Raw genomic sequence first — 19044 nt, 5'->3', positions numbered from 1 at the left:
CTCCTGCCTCTGGAGAGCTCCATCTGCCCTCTCAGCAGGCAGCCCCCAGGGGAGACTGCACAGCCAGAGGCTCACTCGGCTGGTGGGGATGCGGGCTGCCCTGCACCCCTCCTCACTCCCCACGTGACCAGGCAGGCCGGCTCCGGGTTTCAAGTCAGCGTGGGTCACCAGTGTGTTTAAGCAGCCCAGTGGTTTTCAACTGCCGGCCCGCAGACCGGTGCCGGTCCAGAACAGTGGAGCACCCTGACTCTGGAGCCTCTGCACAACACCAGGGTGGTTCACTCTTCTGCAGACCATCACCAGTGATGGAAAGCCACTGGTTTTGGCCCTGGCCGGTTGGCTCAATGGTAGAGCATTGGCCTGGGGCATGGATGTCCAAGGTTCAATTCCCGGCCAGGGCACACAGGAGAAGCGCCCATCTGCTTCTCCACCCCTCCCCCTCTCCTTCCTCTCTGTCTCTCTCTTCCCCTCCTGCAGCCAAGGCTCCATTGGAGCAAAGTTGGCCCGGGCGCTGGGGATGGCTCCATGGCCTCCGCCTCAGGCACTAAAATAGCTTGGTTGCCAAACAACACAGCAACAGCCCTAGATGGGCAGAGCATCACGAGGTAAGGGGCTTGCCGGGTGGATCCCAGTTGGGGCTCAAGCAGGAGTCTGTCTCCCTGCCTCTCCGATTCTCACTTAAGGAGAAAGAAAAAAAAAATAGATGCCCTGACCATTTGGCTCAGTGGTAGAGCATCAGCCCAGTGTGTGGAAGTCCCTGGTCAGAGCACACAGGAGAAGCACCCATCTGCTTCTCCACCCCCCTCACTGTGTATTAGCTTTGTATCTCCCCTCCTCTCACTTGGAAAAAGAAAAAAAAAGAATATCCACTTTAATATTGTACTCACGATAAAATTCAAGAACAAGCAAAATGAATCAAGCAACAGCCAGAGTGGTCACCTTCTGGGGGTGGGGGCAGGTGGAGTTTGGGAGGGGGCCAAGGGGGAAGCTTCCGGAGGCAGGTGAGGCCCCATTTCTCAGCTGGGTTGACGCACTATCACTTTAGAATAATTCATCAAGCTTACATCGCTCAAGTATGAATGTTTCTGTATGTAACCGTCCTTCATTTAAAAATTCTTTAAAAAAATTAGTTGACCTCAAAGAGGAAAACCACTGAAGTTTCTTCACTGAGCCTGACCCTCCAGCCGAGGTTTATTTAGTCTGTGGAGCCCTGATTCCGTTTCCCTGGTTATGGAACTGAAAGCTGCCCGGGGCTGCCCGGCAGAGGAGCAGAGGCGGCTGGCGCAGCCCCTGGGACGGAGGAGAACCCGGGGGACCGGCCGTGAGGGAAGAGGCCGGGAGCGAGAGGCAGCCCCGTGAGGAGCAACAGCCCGGCCAGCTGGACCGGCTCCTCCCAGAAACGGCCCTAGGACAGGCCGAGGGCATGTCATCACCAGGGAGGCAGGGAGCGTGCCTGCTGAACTCCGAGCATGGGGTCCACACACTTGCAGAAGGGAGGGCGCAGTGGACAGGGCCAGCCGCCCTCCGCCTCCTCCCAAAGCCCTGCGGGCTGACCGTCTGCAGCCCGGGGGGAGAAGTGGCGATGTCACCATGTGGGAAGGGATAGGGAGCAGTCACAGCAGTCTGATGCCACCTGGGGTCACACAGAGCCTCTGGGGCGCAGGACCCAGAGGTCCCCAGCCCGGCCGCCCCCCTTCCGCCCGCGCACAGGATAAAAAGCTGCCGCTGCTCTTCCCCCCCCCCCCCCCCCCCCCCCCCCCGTCACTACAGAGCCCTGAAGTCACCAACTGGGAGCACCGGCCCCTGGGCTGCTCTGAAAAGCCCCGTGGTCCCCTTAGCTGTCCTATCCTGGCTCCAGATCGTGTCCACGGAGTCAGAGCCAGTGCACAGGAGACACGGGGACAGGGCAGCCGATTCAAATGACAGGAAACAGCAGCAAAGTCGGGTGGGAAGCCCCTCCACACAGACGGCTGCCCCATCTGTGGGCTTCCTGTCACTGGTCCAGATGAGCCCAGAAACTGAGCGTAAGGATCCAGATTTGCTCATTAGAGCAAATGAGCAATAACTTGATGTCTAATGAAACCTAACAGTGTTTTAACTGGGGCTGGTTTTTCTTTTTTCTGGAAAAGCTGAGATGCCAAGCTAGGAAATTTAGGCCACGTTGTATACAAAAGAAAAAGTCATGGTTTTTGTTCTGTTTTTGTTTTTGAGAAGAGAAGGAATGTGACTTTAGGTACTCTGTAAGATCACCTGGCAACAACACAGCCTGTGGACTGGGAGACGGAGCCTCGAGGCGGGACGGGTGCTCGTGTGGCCCGACGCAGGGCGAGCGGCCTGGACACTGACGACAGGCGGTGTTTACACCAGCCCCTCACCCCCACCTTCCCTGCAATCTTCTTCATGGCCGCGTGAGGCTGGCGCTCTGGCCCTAATGCTTCCTGGGATGGAATGCCGACCTCCTGGTTCTAAACACGGAACCACACCGGGCAGTGGCGCAGTGGATAGAGCGTAGGACTGGGATGCAGAGGACCCAGGTTCGAGACCCCGAGGTCGCCAGCTTGAGCGTGGGCTCATCTGGCTTGAGCAAGGGGTTAACTCAGTCTGCTGAAGGCCTGCGGTCAAGGCACATATGACGGAGCAATCAATGAACAACTAAAGTGTCGCAACGAGAAGCTGATGATTGATGCTTCTCATCTCTCTCCATTCCTGTCTGTCTGTCCCTGTCTATCCCTCTCTCTGATTCTGTCTCTATACATAAATAAATAAATAAATAAATAAAAATAATAAACATGGAATCACAACGCCCTTCGCAGGCCGCTGCAAAGACCAGGGAAAACTGTCCACAAATGGACGTGGTAAGGAATCCGCTCCACACCCACGAGCGGCATCCTGGCGACTGTGGTTGTTCCTGTTTTTAAATCTCCCCTTCAATGACCTGTGGTGGCGCAGTGGACACATCTCCCCTTCAATGACCTGTGGTGGCACAGTGGACCAGTCTCCCCTTCAATGACCTGTGGTGGCACAGTGGACACATCTCCCCTTCAATGACCTGTGGTGGCACAGTGGACACATCTCCCCTTCAATGACCTGTGGTGGCGCAGTGGACACATCTCCCCTTCAATGACCTGTGGTGGCACAGTGGACACATCTCCCCTTCAATGACCTGTGGTGGTGCAGTGGACACATCTCCCCTTCAATGACCTGTGGTGGCACAGTGGACACATCTCCCCTTCAATGACCTGTGGTGGCGCAGTGGACACATCTCCCCTTCAATGACCTGTGGTGGCACAGTGGACACATCTCCCCTTCAATGACCTGTGGTGGCACAGTGGACACATCTCCCCTTCAATGACCTGTGGTGGCACAGTGGACACATCTCCCCTTCAATGACCTGTGGTGGCACAGTGGACACATCTCCCCTTCAATGACCTGTGGTGGCACAGTGGACACATCTCCCCTTCAATGACCTGTGGTGGCACAGTGGACACATCTCCCCTTCAATGACCTGTGGTGGCACAGTGGACACATCTCCCCTTCAATGACCTGTGGTGGCGCAGTGGACACATCTCCCCTTCAATGACCTGTGGTGGCACAGTGGACACATCTCCCCTTCAATGACCTGTGGTGGTGCAGTGGACACATCTCCCCTTCAATGACCTGTGGTGGCACAGTGGACACATCTCCCCTTCAATGACCTGTGGTGGTGCAGTGGACCAGTCTCCCCTTCGACGCGAGACAGCTCGCCTCGCTCTTCAAGACGACGAGACCGAGGGTAACAATCAGAGAACTGAGGACCCCGGTTGGTCACGAGCTACACAGGTTCCCGACAGCAGGAAGACCAGGTTTCCTGCCCGGTCCTGTCTGTGGGCACACTGTGTACTGCCTTCCACGTTCAACAACTGGGGGGAATGAAAGAAGCAACAGATGTTCGGTGACGGGCCAGTTCCTCTCGGAGCTGCCACTGTCTGGGACGCCAAACAATGATGTCCAAACAGAGAGCTCGCAGCCCGCCGGAAGACAAGAGGGGAGATGTGCCCTGTCGCGATGGGGCCGCTGTTTGTTCAACACAAAGGGTCACGTCAGGGGCAGCCAGGGGACCAGGCGTTCGCAGGGCCAACAAGAACGGATTTGAGGGAAAAAGCTACCGCGGACACAACTCGACATTATCCAGTGTTGAATGATCTCTTTTCCACGATGCCACATAAAAGGTTTGCTTGTGGAAACCATGAGATCATTGTTTTCCAGAGCCTTGGCTGTGGGAAACAGCTGTCAGGGAAGGATACAACAGCAGCCCCTCACGGGGACAAGTGTACAGGCAGGGACAGGAGAGGTCCATCAAACCACACACCACATGGGGCCGGGCTGAAGCACGGAGCCCCAGGGAGAGGGAGCCGGACCACGACTGGGTCAGGACAGCACCGCAGTCTCCAGTGTCTCTGAAGAGGTTCCTGCGTCCAGACCACCCGGACCAGCTAGCTCCTCTGCACACGAGACGTCACAGCCTGAACCCCTGCGCTTCCTGCTGTGGGAGAGACACCCGACAAACGTCAACCACAGTGCTCGTAGGGCTCTTACGCTCAGACACTAGGTGACCGGTCTGACACTGAAGGGGTTCCTGCGTCCAGACCACCCGGACCAGCTAGCTCCTCTGCACACGAGTCATCACAGCCTGAACCCCTGCGCCTCCTGCTGTGGGAGAGACACCCGACAAACGTCAACCACAGTGCTCGTAGGGCTCTTACGCTCAGATACTAGGTGACCGGTCTGACACTGAAGCGAACACGCCCACCCACCTCCGCACCTGCTTCAGAACCCGCCACTCTCCCTCCTCCTTTCAAATCAAAACCACGAGGGCCCACTTCACGCAGAGCCAAGGACAGCGCTGATAAACACACACCAGCAATCAGAAGCACGCAGACAAGAACAAGGGCTGACAGGACGTGGAGCAGCTGGGGACTTCGCGCCTTGCGGGTGGGGAGAGAAAACGGGGCAGTCACCGGGAAAAAAAACAGTTTGACAAAATCCTCCAAATGTTAAACACAGAAGTAGCACGTGGTCCAAAAGAACTAGGAACGGAGACCCAAGCAGACACCTGCCCGCCTGTGCTCCCACCATCGTTCTCCCAGTGGAAGAAACGCAGAGACCACCTCCAGAGTCGGGAGGACGTCACCAGGTGGTGCCGCCTCTTCAGCACCCCCAACCCTCCCGGCGCCCCCTTCGAGGGCTCTCCCGCCCCCAGTCAGCCGCGCTCTGTGTGCCGTCCACCGCAGCACCCACCCGAGGCCACTATTTCCTGACCGTCTGTCTTCCCCTGCAGATCCTGCATTCCTTACGGGCACGGACCTTCTCGCCCCATCCCCACATCCCCAGGGCCTCTGCAACACAAGCCCGAATCAATCATGTGCCCAGTAAATCTGTGCGCCTAATAAACCCGCACCCTGCCCACAAAGTACCAGCCGAGTTTGATTCTCAGCGGGCACAGATGTGCATTCGGGGTGCAGGGGGAGCCGGTAAGTCAGACCCTAAGGCACACCAGGTCTCAGGGCTCCGCCTTCCTGGTGCCCCCTACCTCTCCGACTGTCCGCTCTCTCTCCCCATGCCCTGGCCTTGGGCCTCTGACCTCCGCACTCATCCTCTCTACACAGCTGAATCTAAGTGGACACGGCTGGTCCTACTCACACTGTTTCCAATAGCCTGTGAAGACCCTGAGACAGCCACGGCCCCAGCCCGCACGCTCGGATCAGATGCAGGACCTTCTCTGCGCCTTGTGCTCCACAAACCACTGCTCTTCCCAGTGCTGTCTCTACCAGAGAGCCCCGTGCCCCCCATCCCCCCGTCCCCCGGGTCTGACACCCGCTGTCTCCTCAGCACTCCCTCTTTTGGATTCTCCTTCATTCCGTCCTGAGGTCCTCCAAACATCGCGTGGATTGCCTTCGCTTTTCCTCACATCAGCCCCTCTCCCTCATTCCTCTCTCCTCCACCTGATTCATCTTCCACTCACTATCAGACCCATCCTTCTACAGTATCTTTTTCATCCAATCAATGTCTGCACAGCTCCCGGGTCCTGACTGAGTCGCCTCAGACGGCAGGCTCAGGGCTAACGTGTGCTGCCACGGACCTTCAGAGCCACCATGTGCCTCCTCTCATCTCCATTTATTTCTCTCCAAATCAATGCTTCTCAACTAGCGGGAGTCTGTCCCCCAGGAGACGTTTGGAAGTTGTGGAGACGTTTTTGACCGTCATGCGTGGGCTGCAGAGAGGAGTCCTATCGGCATCTAGTGGGTAGAGGACAGGAACGCCGCTCAACATTCCGCAACGCCAGGCCAGGCCCTGACGGTCCAGAATCCTCCAGCCAGTGACGCCTAAACGTCAGCAGTGCGAAGGCCAGGACTGCTGCCCCAAACCAAGTGTCCTCGGCCGACAGCCCAGCCGCTGCCATGATCACGCACCACCTCATCCCTTTGCTCAGAACATTTCCTCACGGCTGGAGACAACATCCCTCTTCTAAACTATTCCGGAGATCTATTTATCATCAAATCCTACACGAAGCTGTACTGAACACCACCCAGAGCAGTGCTTCTCAACATCAGGGTGGTTAACTCTTTCTCGACCGGCACGAGATTTCTGGCGGTTGAAAAACACTGCCCTAGAGGCTAGAGACTTCCTGCGCGCGCTCTCTCTCTCTCTCTCTCTCTCCACTGTCAGTCTTCTGAACTCCAGCTCCACTACCCAGCTGCCCACCAGCCACCTCACGAGCACCCTATTACCATGTCCAGAAACGGCTCCTCAACTGAGCACCGGTCACCAGGCCGCAGCTCAGAACAAACACCTGGCCATCATTCCGGCCGCACCCTTCTGCCTCAGCACCCCGCCCCCAGGATCAATCCGCTAGCCACGTCCTGTGGACTCCACCTGCAGCTGTATCTCACGTCCACCCCCACTTTTACCGACTCGACCACAGACGACCCCACCCGGTCTTCCTGCCTCTGTTCTCTCTGCTGGTCAGCATGGAGTGACCGCTCCATACTCCGATGAGATCAGAACAGAGCTCCGCCCAGGTCCTGCAGCCGCTGCCCACTGCCCGCAGGGTAGACTGACTCTACACGCCCTGCTGCGCCCACAGGGCCCTGTGTGACCCAGCCGCTGCCCACTGCCCGCAGGGTAGACTGACTCTACACGCCCTGCTGCGCCCACGGGGCCCTGTGTGACCCAGCCTCTGCCCACCTGCCCAGGTCTTCCCAGCCGCACCTGTCCTCCACTCCCCCCCAGCGTTCCGGGGAAGGGACAGGGAAACAGGTCACTGGATGTGCACAGGCAGAGCCCCCTGTGGAGGAGGAGCCTCCGTGGAAATCACGTGGACCCGTCTGTCTACGCACTTAACTGGCCAGAAAGACGGGTCTGAAGGAAGGCCTCGGAGCGCCCAGGCCCAAGCAGCAGCAGCAGCAGCAGCGCACGCAGGAGGCCGCCCCGGCCGACCTCAGGCATGCACAGTTCAACCCGCGACCCCAGAGAGAAGCCTGCTACCCACAGTCTCGGCTCGTCCGCCTGCCGGTGCACATGTGCAGTTTCACGCGGAGACCGGCCCGGCAGCGCTGTCCTAACGAGGCAGCCACAGTCGCAGGACTTGGTGTGAGTGTCAGCAACACAGAGGGAGGACGCGAACGACCGAATCCCGTCCTGCTGCCTCGGCCTCCAGCCAGCAGGTGGACCTCAGTGACCTTAGCCAGAGAGGCCGGGGACTGCTCAAATCCACCAGGCTCCTCCCAGGTTGAAAATGTGATGGTTCTGTCACCTCACTTCTCATCCAGAGGGCTGCAGCTGCACGAAGACTCAAGTGACAGCATTTGATAAAACAGGAAACTGACCAGGAAGAGACCTTCATTCGTTCCTTCCTTCCTCCCTCCCTCCCTCCCCCCTTCCTCCCTTCCTCTTTACCTTCCTTTCTTTCTTTTTTTCTTCTTTCCTTCCTGCCTCCCTATTTCTTTTTTTCTTTCTTTCTTTCTTTCTCTTTCTTTTTTTTAAAAACGAGAGGAGGGGAGATAGAGAGAAACTCCCACATGCATCCTGACTAAGATCCACCCAGCAACCCCCATCTGGAGCTGATGCTTGAATCAACCAAGCTATTTTTAGTGCCTGAGGCTGACACACGGACCAAGCAAGCCACTGGCTGTGGGAGGGGAAGAGGGAGAGAACGAGGAGAGAGTGGAGGGAGAGAAGCAGACAGTCGCTTCTCTTGTGTAGCCTTGACCAGGAATCGAACCAGTGATGTCCATATGCTGGGCTGGTGCGCTATCCATTGAGCCAACCAGCCAGGACCCATACTTTCTATTTTATACTCTGTTACAAATCTAAATGTGACCTACACAAAGTCTTTTTTTTCCTATTTCTTCTAATGAATTCAAGGGACACCCTGAACTCAGAATATGTCTTGGGAGTCACTGTAAAATATCAACACAGGTTCAGACAAACCAGAAAAACGTCTCTCCAAGGCCTGCGGCCTGAACCCATGAGACAGCGAGGTGTGACAATGCGTCCGCGTCCGCCCGTCTGCCGCTGCTCATCTGCACGCTCAGGCCTCTGCAACCTGAAACGCTCATTCATAAATAAGCACCCACGGCACCAAGGGAGAACACCATGGGGGAGAAATCTGCTCACCAACTCTTTCCTTTTGTTTTACTGCAAATCTGGATGGAGTTCCCACAGTTCTTTTATCAGGAGATCACTATGTTCTGGTTGTTCTCTGAGAGCAGGGTTTGAGAACGGCTGCTATAAAAGTAACTTACCTTTCTTACTTGAAAGATAACCACCTATCTTTCTTTTATAGCAAAGGGGCATTGAAGGTATCTCTAAGAACACAGAGGCCCTGGCCGGTTTGCTCAGTGGTGTTGTCCGAGCATGTGGCTGTTCTGGATTTGATTCCCGGTTGGGGCACACAGGAGAAGCGACCATCTGTTCTCCACCCCTCCTCCCCTTGCTTCTCTCTTTCTCTCTCTCTCTCTCCTCCCCTCCTGAAGCCATGGCTCAATTGGAGCAAAGTGGCCCTGGGCACTGAGGATGGCTCCATGGCCTCCGTCTCAGGTGCTAAGAAGAGCTCAGTTGCTGAGCAACAAAGCAACACCCCAGATGGGCAGAGCATCGCCCCCTGGTGGGCATGCTGGGTGGATTCTGGTAGCAGCACATGCAGGAATCTGTCTCTCTGCCTCCCCTCCTCTCACTGAATAAAACAAACAAACAAACAAAAAACAACAACACAAAACCACGGAGCATCCATGCCAGCATCCTATTATAACTCTGACGACCAAAGTATGTCTTCAGACATCACCAAATATCCCCCCCCCGGGGGGGGGCAGGCAAAAGCAGCCTGGTGGAGAAGAGAACAATGCCTGCGGGAGAGAGAAAAGGGTCTGGGTGGCAGAGAGAGGGGTTTCTTGAAGCACACCCAGGGTGGGCCGGTCAACCATTGTCCTTCCGGGAAGTGAAGACCCAGCCTCAACCATCACCATCTCACTCTCCCAAAACCCAAGATCCATTTCCCTGGCCAGCTTCTAATGCTCCACTCAGTGTGGTTAGAAGGCAGGAGAGAATTCTAACTGGAAAACGCACAGAGAGAACCATTAGTAACCTGAGGAAGTCTGAGGAGGGTAAAAGCAGAGACAGAGGAAGTGCTTTCCGAGACCTCAGAGACAAACTGTCTTTAAGACGGCAAATTGGTTTTAACTCCTCTGCCAACTCCCATCAGCTGCCGCGGCTGCCAGGAGCCCAGAGCTGCCCAGGACTCTGAGGCCACGTGTGAGTGAGCTCAGAGAAGACGGGTACCGATCCTGCTGTCTACCACAACCAGGCCTGGGGGCAGGTGCCCTTCACACCCACCTCCTGGGTGCTCAACGTTTCTCATGCTTAAAATCACTGCCATAAAATTCGGCTATAACAAAATATTCCGGAAGGCCACTATGCTCACTACTATACCACCAACGCTGTAATCAAGTATTTGGGGGGAAAAAATTATCTTTGGTAATCCACCAGGCTTACTGAATTGGGGGATGGTGGGTGAGTGGGGGGAGGGTTCAAATCTGATCCCATCCCTCTCCTGCTGAAAAGCCACCTCTGGATTCTTCTCATAGATCTAGAGGATCAATTCCCAGCCAGCACAGCCCGCAGAGCCCTTCACAATCCGCTTGTGCCACGCCTCCTCCCCAGACCTCCCGCCCCCTCTCCACGGCGTCACTAGTCACAGCCTCACCTACGTGCTTGTTAGAAAGGGGCCCCCACGCCCCACTCATCTCCACCAGATACACATCTGTGTTGGAACAGAAGTCCCGGTGAACAACAGGCACACTGTAGCGTGGAACAGTGTCCTGGGGAAGTCACCAGGTTCCAGCGACGCGGGTCCTCACTGGCAGAACAGCGTCTTCCCCAAGCGGAAGGGCCTGGCACACGATAGGCGAGCCCTTTGGTGGGCGGGGGCCGCCTCTGACACAGGCCCCTCCTCTCGCATCTCTTCTGCGCAGGCAGGAGAGCCCCGTGTCCGCGGACAGCCTCTACGCCGGCAGGGGTGCCAGTGACACGGTCAGAGCCCACGAGACGTCAGCAGAGCCTGCTTGCTGAGGGCGCTTCTGGGGGAACTTTTATTTCCCTAAGAACTTCCTGCCTTGACTAGCTGGGATGCCACGAGGTGACAAACATTAAGGACAATAAAGCCAAGAACAGCTAAGGACAAGAGAGCAGAAACCAGAAATGGCGCAGGTCCTTGAAGGACCCATCAAGCCGCTGTGCCACCTGAGAGCCACCTGTGTCTCAGGGGACCATCATCAATTCTTGTGCTCAACACATTCCTAACAACTGGCTGGGCCAACCTTCAATAAATGGGAGGTGAATGGATGAACAGAGTGAAATCTTCCAAGATTCCAAAAACGACATTAAAAAAAAAAAATAGGACCACTAAGAATCTGCTCAACTTGACCAAAGCGTGACGATAAAATGAGGCTCTCCGTTTCTAGAGTTATTGACCCGCTTCTGTTCACAGCTCTTTAAGGGGATAAAAGAATAAACACCATCTCTTAAAAAGCAAGGGCAAGGTTCTCATACCCAAATGCTGCAGAAAATTGATTTTCACATTTGGAAAAGAGGAGAAAATGAACCTTAAAAACACTGGGCACTGACCTTGGAGAGTGTGTAATTGCTGGGGTTACTCACAGGCAACAATATAGAAGCCAAAGACAAGAAAGAAAAAGCCACCCAGCCTCCAGTCGCTGCTGGTTGGGTGCCACCCTCCCTGCTTTCTGGGACCTCTGACCTGGACCCTCACTCCTCCCAGTCCCCACCCACTCAGGTATGTCCACTCGGGTTTCCAAGGTCAGAGAGCAACCATGTTTTCCCTTTGAACAATACAGAGTAGACGATAGATAACTATAAATAAAATAACACAGGAGTACACTGTATTAAAAGGAGGGGGGGTCCCCTGGGCAGTGCCATCCTCAGCAAGAAGGGAAGTCCTCAACCAGGTGCTGACTCCTCAGACAGGCTACCATTTTCTATTTTCATCAAGTCACTTACTTTTACTTACACAAGTGGGTTTTTGAAAGAAAACTGCACAGCAGCCCTGAAAAAGCCAGTACATCACTGGCCATAAATACAAGAAATGTAAAAATAAGCCCAAGGGAAACATAACCTTATTAAATCTCAGCTTCGCTGCCGACGAAAGCCTCTAAACCGGAGGCTTCTTCTCTCTTTGTCTTAAAAAAAAAACGTGGGGAGCTACGAAGCAGTGTTCAAGTCAGGCTACACCGAGCTGAGACTCTGTCCTGACCCATGTTCAGGACAAAAAGAGAACAAAAAAAGGGAATTAACTTTCTCACTGGGAGGTTTCATTCTATTTAATTCTATTTTTCTCCATTTCCCACCTAAAAGTAACCCTCGTACAACCTCACACCATCCTCCCGTTTGGCTGGCAGGAAGAGCCCATTTCCTCAGCGCAGCCTAGATGGTCCCACAACAGCTGGCTCCGCCCTCAGCTCCAACCCACTCAGGACAGAGACCCGAGGGCCTTATCTAGCCCACCGCCTGTAGCTGTATGGCTTGTGTGAATGAGTATGTATAATAAATCTGATGACAGGAAACACTAACTTTGAGCTGCAATTAAGCTCAAATGTTATCCCCTCCAAAAAAAAATCCCATTCTTCTCCTTAGTAGACCTGTGTTACAAAATATTATACTCAATTATCATTGCATTTTTATTTTAGTCAGTAAAAAAAAAAAACCTGTGAGTCCCTGGCTGGGTAGCTCAGCTGGTTAGAGCATCGTTGGGTACATCAAGGTTCAGGTTCAATTCCCTGATCAAGGCTCATACAAGAATCCACCAATCAATGAATGAATAAGTGGAACAGCAAATCCATGCTTCTCTCTCTGTGTATCCCTTCCTCTCTCTACAATCAGTAGGCAAACTTTTTAAAAGGGTGTGGACATGTGTCTTTTCTTGTTATACAGGTACCTACATAATAGCCTCAATTCTGCATCTTGACCAGCAAAGCCCAAAATACTCACTGAGGTCCTTCACAGACCCCACTGCTCCACCAGGGACCCCTTTCCTTACTCCTGGGAAGCACTTCCCCAACCTCCTCAAGGAGGGGTCTCCAGATACCTCACGTCTCAGTTCCAAAGTCACCCCCTCCCCAGCGGAAGTGATCTAGCAGAACACGGATGGTGTCACCAGGTTTCCTTCCTTCAAACCACCAACAGTCCCCGTGAACTTACTCAAGTCTTTAACAACAGAAATAACCAGAGCAGCAAACGCCCATGGGCCTGCGGACGTGCAAGCTTTGTCCATGGGAGACTGAACCTCTCAAAAGTGCCAATCTCTAAGGCAAAAGGGGTCAAAAAACGGGTAGCATCAAAGCGTCTGATGGGACAAACAGACTCGTCTGCAGCTCACAGATCGCTTTAGGAGATCCGTACCAGAGAAAACCAGCACACACAGCGAGAGAAAGGTGGTGGTGCAACTCGCCCCAGGTCACACTACTAGTCGAAGGTGACAAAACCACTATCTGAACTGAACCCCCCCACACACACACACACACACAAACACGGAGAGTGCAAGTTCCACGCAGGCAGAGGAACTTGTTCCTGGTCGTGTCCCATCACAGCGCCTGGCACGTGGCGTGCTCTTCCTATATACAAGAGGGGTGGATGAGTCAATTGATGGATCGATCCCTGGGAGCCAGGGGTACCTGCCCAGCTACACGTTGCACAAACCAGCAGCCCCTGAGCCACACGAAGGCAGAAGAGGAGGCAGGCAGCCAGTGCCCGGTGGGGACAGCAGGTGCAGGTGCGGGGACGTGGATGCCCGGGTGCAGGTGCGGGGCCCCGGGTGCGGGTTGGGGGCCCCAGGTGCAGGTGCGGGTGCGGGTGCAGGTGCGGGTGCGGGTGCAGGGCCCCAGGTGCAGGTGCGGGTGCGGGTGCAGGGCCCCGGGTGCAGGTGCAGGGCCCCGGGTGCAGGTGCGGGTGCGGGTGCGGGGCCCCATCCCCGCGGCGGCGGCGGGGCGCCCACCTTGAAGTCGCGGCTGTGCTGCGGGGTGTACTCCAGCGTCCAGAGCGCGCGCACCAGGTGCGCCAGCTGCTCCGTGACCTCGCCAGCGGCGCGGCCGGCGTGCGGCTCGGCCTCGGGTTCGGGCTCCGGGTCGGGCTCGGGCCGGCCGGCGCGGTACTGGCCGAGCGCCAGGTACTCGGCGAAGAGCTCGGTGTTGCTGAGACACTGCAGCGTGGCGTTCATGAAGCACGTGTTGCCGTGGTTCCGGAGCCCCGCCACGCCGGGCACCCCGGGCACCGGCTCGCAGGCGGGCGGCGCGGGCGCGGAGGGCGCGGCGGGCGCGGGCGGCGGGCAGGGCGGCGGCGCGGGCGGCGCGGGCGGGAAGCAGGCGCGGAGGCCGCCGCGGTCGGGGCTGCCGCCCTCGGAGCTCAGGTGCGAGAGCGTGGACAGCGTCTTGAGGACGCGGCTCATGAAGCTGCCCACGGAGCGCGCGGACGAGGCGGGCGCCGCCGAGGGCGAGGCCGAGGCCGAGGCCGAGGCCGCCCCGGGGCCCCCGCCGCCAGCGCCGCCGCCGCCCTGCCCGCCGCCCGCGCGGCCGCTCCGGAACAGCCGCTTGCTGAAGGAGCGCTTCTCCTTCCCGCCCGCCGCCGCCGGCCCGGGCGCGGGCGCCGTTACCTTGGACATGGCGGCGGCCGCTCACGCTCATCCCCGCGCCAGCCCTCCGGGCCCGCGGCCCCGCCACGGCCGCCGCCCTGCCCGCCGCATCCCACCGAGCCGGGGGCCCAGCGCCCCGTCCGCCTCCGAGCGCCGCCGAGCCAGCCAGCCAGCCAGCCGGGGAGCGGGGCGGGCGCGCGCCGTCTGCCCAGCTGGGCCGCTCACGTGACCCGCCGCCGCCGCCGCCGCGCCCGACCGGCGCCGAAGCCGCCGCGCCCGCCATGTTGACTGTGGGCAGGAAGTCGCCTGCCCCCGCCGGCCGCGATGAGCGCTAGCCGCTCCCGGCGCGGTCCTGCCGCGTGAAGCCCCAGAGACGCCATGTCTAGTGTGGGCGCGATCCGGGCACGTGAAGCCTGAGGGACGCCATGTCTAGTGTGGGCACGGTCCTGGCGCGGAGGGCAGCGCCGGGCGGGTGCAGGCTGGTGCACGCCCAGGGCTGGGTCTCTGTCTGCACTGGTCCCGACGGCGGAGGCCTGGGAAGGGCGGCACTCGGGATGCCGCCCCTAACCACACCCTGGAAGAGGTGATGGACGTGACCCTGGCCTGCCCTGAGCAAGCCAGCCCCGCCCTGCTCCCCGATGCTCCCCCCCTCCCGTCCACCTGGCGTGCCCACCCCAAAACGCCCCCAGGGGAGCCTGGCACCGTCCCGGCCGCCTCGTCTTCTACGCGATGCATCGGGGTAGCAAGTGAAACCGTAGCATCAGAATGACCTTCCGTTTCAAGACCAGCCTTTAAAATCCCGCTCAAGTCAACCACCATTCATTTAAAAAAAAAAAAAAAAAAAAAAAAAAAAGATCCTGCTATGTGCCAGGGCGCTGGGGGTGCAACCAAGTGTGGAGCCCGCGCCGTTTCTGCCCGCCCTCTTTGCAGCTTACATTCGGAGCGGATGCTGCCAACAGCTTCCGAGTTCCCAGCATTGTGCTGAACGTTACACTGTCTCCTATCACCTTCAATGCAGTGCCTTCCAAGTTGGCACAGCTCACCCACTTCAAGCCCAACTTTGTTTCAAAGCCCCTAGACTGGACCACTCAACGAAAGGTCACAGACCCACAAGTATCACAGGGGCCAAGATAAGCCATAGCAATGAGTGAAGAATCCTGGCGTTTTCCATCATCGTATTGACCTATGAATACTTCAAGTGACTGGGTTCTCAGCGTTGGGGAGAATATCGGAAATGGGGGTGGGGGGCACTATGGCAATCTGCAAATAAACGTCAACGAGGGTGGCTGCCACTCAGCTCCAGCCAGTGGAAGTGACAGCTCAGATCATCTGATTTTTTTTTTTTTTTTAAAGAAAAGGTGGAAATCCTATTTTTAAATGTTGGTTCAATTAAAAAAGAAAAAAATAGAGCAAGGGAAAAAAATACATTTTGGGGCTGCCTTCAGCCCTAAATCCACTGATTCTTAACCTCCTCGCTCCTTCCCTTTGTCTGAGAAGGTTACTGCAGAAGGATGAAATCAGGGAAGGGCTCTCTCCTCCCCTTTTTAGAACATAAATCCCACCTGACACCATACTTCAAAGTAATTGGCTTTTGCCTCTGACCTCCTATCCCACCGTGAGTGGGACCCTTCTGGTGACACCCCTAGGGTGCTTTGCACTGGCCCCCAAATCACACCCAGCCTCTCCTCCCAGTCAAAACATCCGTTCCTCTCCGCGTGTGGAACTCGTCCGGCCATCAAGAAGATAGCAACCTGATCATGCATGCTGAAGTATAAATGCCAGGGTCCGTGACCTTGACAGACATGTTTGAGTTTCTTTGAAAGTGAAAATGGGGGGGGGGGGGGGACATAAAGAGGTAATCGCTTCTGGTGACATTTCAAGCAGTTTGACAACATTTTATTACCATATCCAGCCATTATGTGAACAAAGTCTGTTTGCTTGCTGTGTTTCCGAGGTGGCGAAGGTCTTAGGTGCCAAGCCCACTTGGAAGTTAGCTCCCAAGGTTACCTTCCTTACACGGCTGGTGTCATTGTGCTGCACGTCTCCGTTTGGGGACTCGGATGAACACCCACTACACTTGCAAAAAAAAGCAGCAAAAAGAGTGTCGGCCTGGCGTGCGGGGGACTCGGGTTCGATTCCCGGCCAGGGCACATAGGAGAAGCTCCCATTTGCTTCTCCACCCCCACCCCCTCCTTCCTCTCTGTCTCTCTCTTCCCCTCCCACAGCCGAGGCTCCATTGGAGCAAAGATGGCCCGGGTGCTGGGGATGGCTCCTTGGCCTCTGCCCCAGGCGCTAGAGTGGCTCTGGTCGCAGCAGAGCGATGCCCCGGAGGGGCAGAGCATCGCCCCTTGGTGGGCAGAGCGTGGCCCCTAGTGGGCGTGCTGGGTGGATCCCGGTCAGGCGCATGCGGGAGTCTGTCTGACTGTCTCTCCCCGTTTCCAGCTTCAGAAAAAATACAAAAAAAAAGGCAGCAAAAAAATCGGCAAAAGAAGCAGAGGCTCAGTCTGTCTTTGCTGACCATCGATGCCTAGTACTGACCGCGGTTCTAACAGATGTTTGGTTGAATGAGTAAACGGCTCGACAAGGAAACTGAGTACAGGTATTGATCGACTTACGACCTATGCAACTTACGACTGTTCGACTTTATGACCACAATAGCTAGCCACACAGCACAAGCATTGCCCAGCTGGGCACACGACGGTGCTGGCCAATAAAATGTTTCGTACATGTTTATATATTTTGATATGTTTTGCAATTGGGAAAATGTTTCCTATGGTATTTTTTACACCTGTGTTTTGTATTTTTGTACGCACCTGTATTTTGTAATTTTGTTTGTTTTGCAAATATTTAACCAGTTTACTGGTAATGCAGTGTTTTACTTAAACCTGACGAATGTAAAGATAAGAAACAAAATGGTGTAGAGATGATACAAATGGCATAAAATGAACAAAGAAAATTATGATGTATAACAATAATGAAAGAAAATTATGATAAAATATGACTTAAAGATTTTTATAACATCATTTCACAGTACTGCACATATAGCCTACTCAACTTACGACCAAATCGTGTTATGACCAGTCTATCAAAACCGATCGTGGTCGTAAGTCGAGCACTAGCTGGATAGCGAAAGCTGTCGTCTCCCCCACGTCTCACATCGTCAGGAGCCCATCCCCAATGCCAGCCGCCTCTATGACCTGCGTCAGCCATTATTACCCGGTGACAGAACTTCAACACCCGCGGCTGACCTCTGTCCCGGGCTCTGACTTACAGAGAACCCCGACTCAGGTGCTGAGCAACTTTAAGGGGAGCCGGAGAAGTCCACCCCGAGACAGATCTGAAATCGGCCGAGATGGGGTTCCCTCGTAGCTGCCGCGAATCCGTTCTCAGCTTCCTCCAACGGGCTTTGTCCGTGGGCCCGTCCTGCTGGCTGTGTCTCAGAACGTCCTTCCTCTACTGCCCTGCGTGCCCTGCCGATATCGGCCGACAGTAGATACAAACAAGTATTCTTCCCCCCCCCCCTCCAAATGTATTAAACTGGGAGTGTAAGACCAGGGGCAGTGGACCAGGCAGCTTCTCTTTTCTCTGCTGGAGTCCTGGCCTGAAGGTGACCCCATCGCCTGGGCCCTCCTCCCCAGTCCAAGTGAGCCACTCGGAATCCGCTGCCGTCAGTGCCTTTCAAAGAAATTCGAGCTGAGTCTGCCCACCAATCTGACCCCCTTGATTTTACAACAACCGGGAGGCACAAGGGAGTGTTTACCACACCCTCCTGAACATGCCCTCTGCCCCTTAAAGGCTACCTGGGGGGGGGGGGGCACATCTGCTTTTTCCCACTGGCATGGAGCTGAAATCCAAAATGTAACTGGTGTAGTTTATCAGTCATCTGGAGGCTGGGATTCTGTCACCAGAGTCCAGTGAAATGTGATTCTCTCTGGTCTTCCCCACGTCACAGTCGTCCTCCAGTCCCCACTGCAAGCCAGCGTTATGGAATGTCCTGTTCTTCCCTCCACCCCACCCCCGCTCACACACACCCTCAGACAATTTGATCCAGACAAAAGGGCCTTGGCTCAAGCCATCCCCTCCGTCCCCAACACCTTCCCTGGAGGCTGTCCACCGAGCTAACCCCTCCTCAACCTCAAGCTTTCCCTTTAGGTGACACCCCGGCCAGAAGGCGTCCCTTCCGCCAGCTCTCTGGGCCCCTCTTAGTTTTCGTCCTAACACAGACTTTCACTTATTAGTATCAGTTTATAATCCGTCACCTCCCCTAAAGGACAGGCTGCAACACAGAAGCAGGGCTCATCTAACTCCTCATTGAATAACTAGTTGGGTAGCCTTCCTACAGCATTTTGATGATCTGGCAACAGTGTATCCAAACAACATCTGCTCTGCCTATTGGGACGTGTGAACCCGGCTCCCAATCTGCCAGCTCAGGCTTGGACTCCATGAAGCCCCAAAGCTGTCCTACCCCAGCTTGGCCAGAACAGCCTTGGAAAAGAATCCTTAGTTGGAGCTCTCAGATGGCCATTCTGTAACCCTTGGAGGAGTATGAATGTTCATGGACGTCCTTGTGCCTCCTGACCATCCAGAGTATGGTCGATTTATTTTTAAAATGTGTCAGGCAACATTAAAAAAAAAAAGGCAAATGTATGTTCTTCTTGTTTCCATAAATTGGTTATCAAACGAACACAATTTTAAGTTAATAAAACTGGAACTGGAACTAATTTTATTTTTGGAAAAAACAAAACACAAAACTCACTCCCGGGGGGTCAGCGAGCATGAAAAAAACTCATTACTCAAAGGGTTAAGACACACCCAAACGACAGTCTGTAGGAAATCTCCCGCCATCCCTCTCTGTATGCACTCCTTTA

General features: G+C 55.5%; 1 protein-coding gene across 2 annotated transcripts in view; it reads right to left on the bottom strand.

Annotated features, from left to right (window-relative positions):
• Window positions 1-14336, bottom strand: part of USP31 (ubiquitin specific peptidase 31) — a 52717-nt gene extending 38381 nt beyond the window's left edge. For both annotated transcript variants that reach the window (XM_066275872.1, XM_066275871.1), the window contains exon 1: window positions 13544-14336. In XM_066275872.1, coding sequence (XP_066131969.1) covers window positions 13544-14206 — 663 coding nt within the window. In that variant the 5' untranslated portion in view covers window positions 14207-14336. The remainder of the gene's footprint in view (window positions 1-13543) is intronic.
• Between the last annotated feature and the right edge of the window lie 4708 nt (window positions 14337-19044).

Source organism: Saccopteryx bilineata, chromosome 4, assembly GCF_036850765.1.
Source record: "Saccopteryx bilineata isolate mSacBil1 chromosome 4, mSacBil1_pri_phased_curated, whole genome shotgun sequence".
Lineage (NCBI taxonomy): Eukaryota > Metazoa > Chordata > Mammalia > Chiroptera > Emballonuridae > Saccopteryx > Saccopteryx bilineata.
Note: the sequence above shows the minus strand (reverse complement) of the source record. Positions and strands in the feature narration are given on the sequence as shown.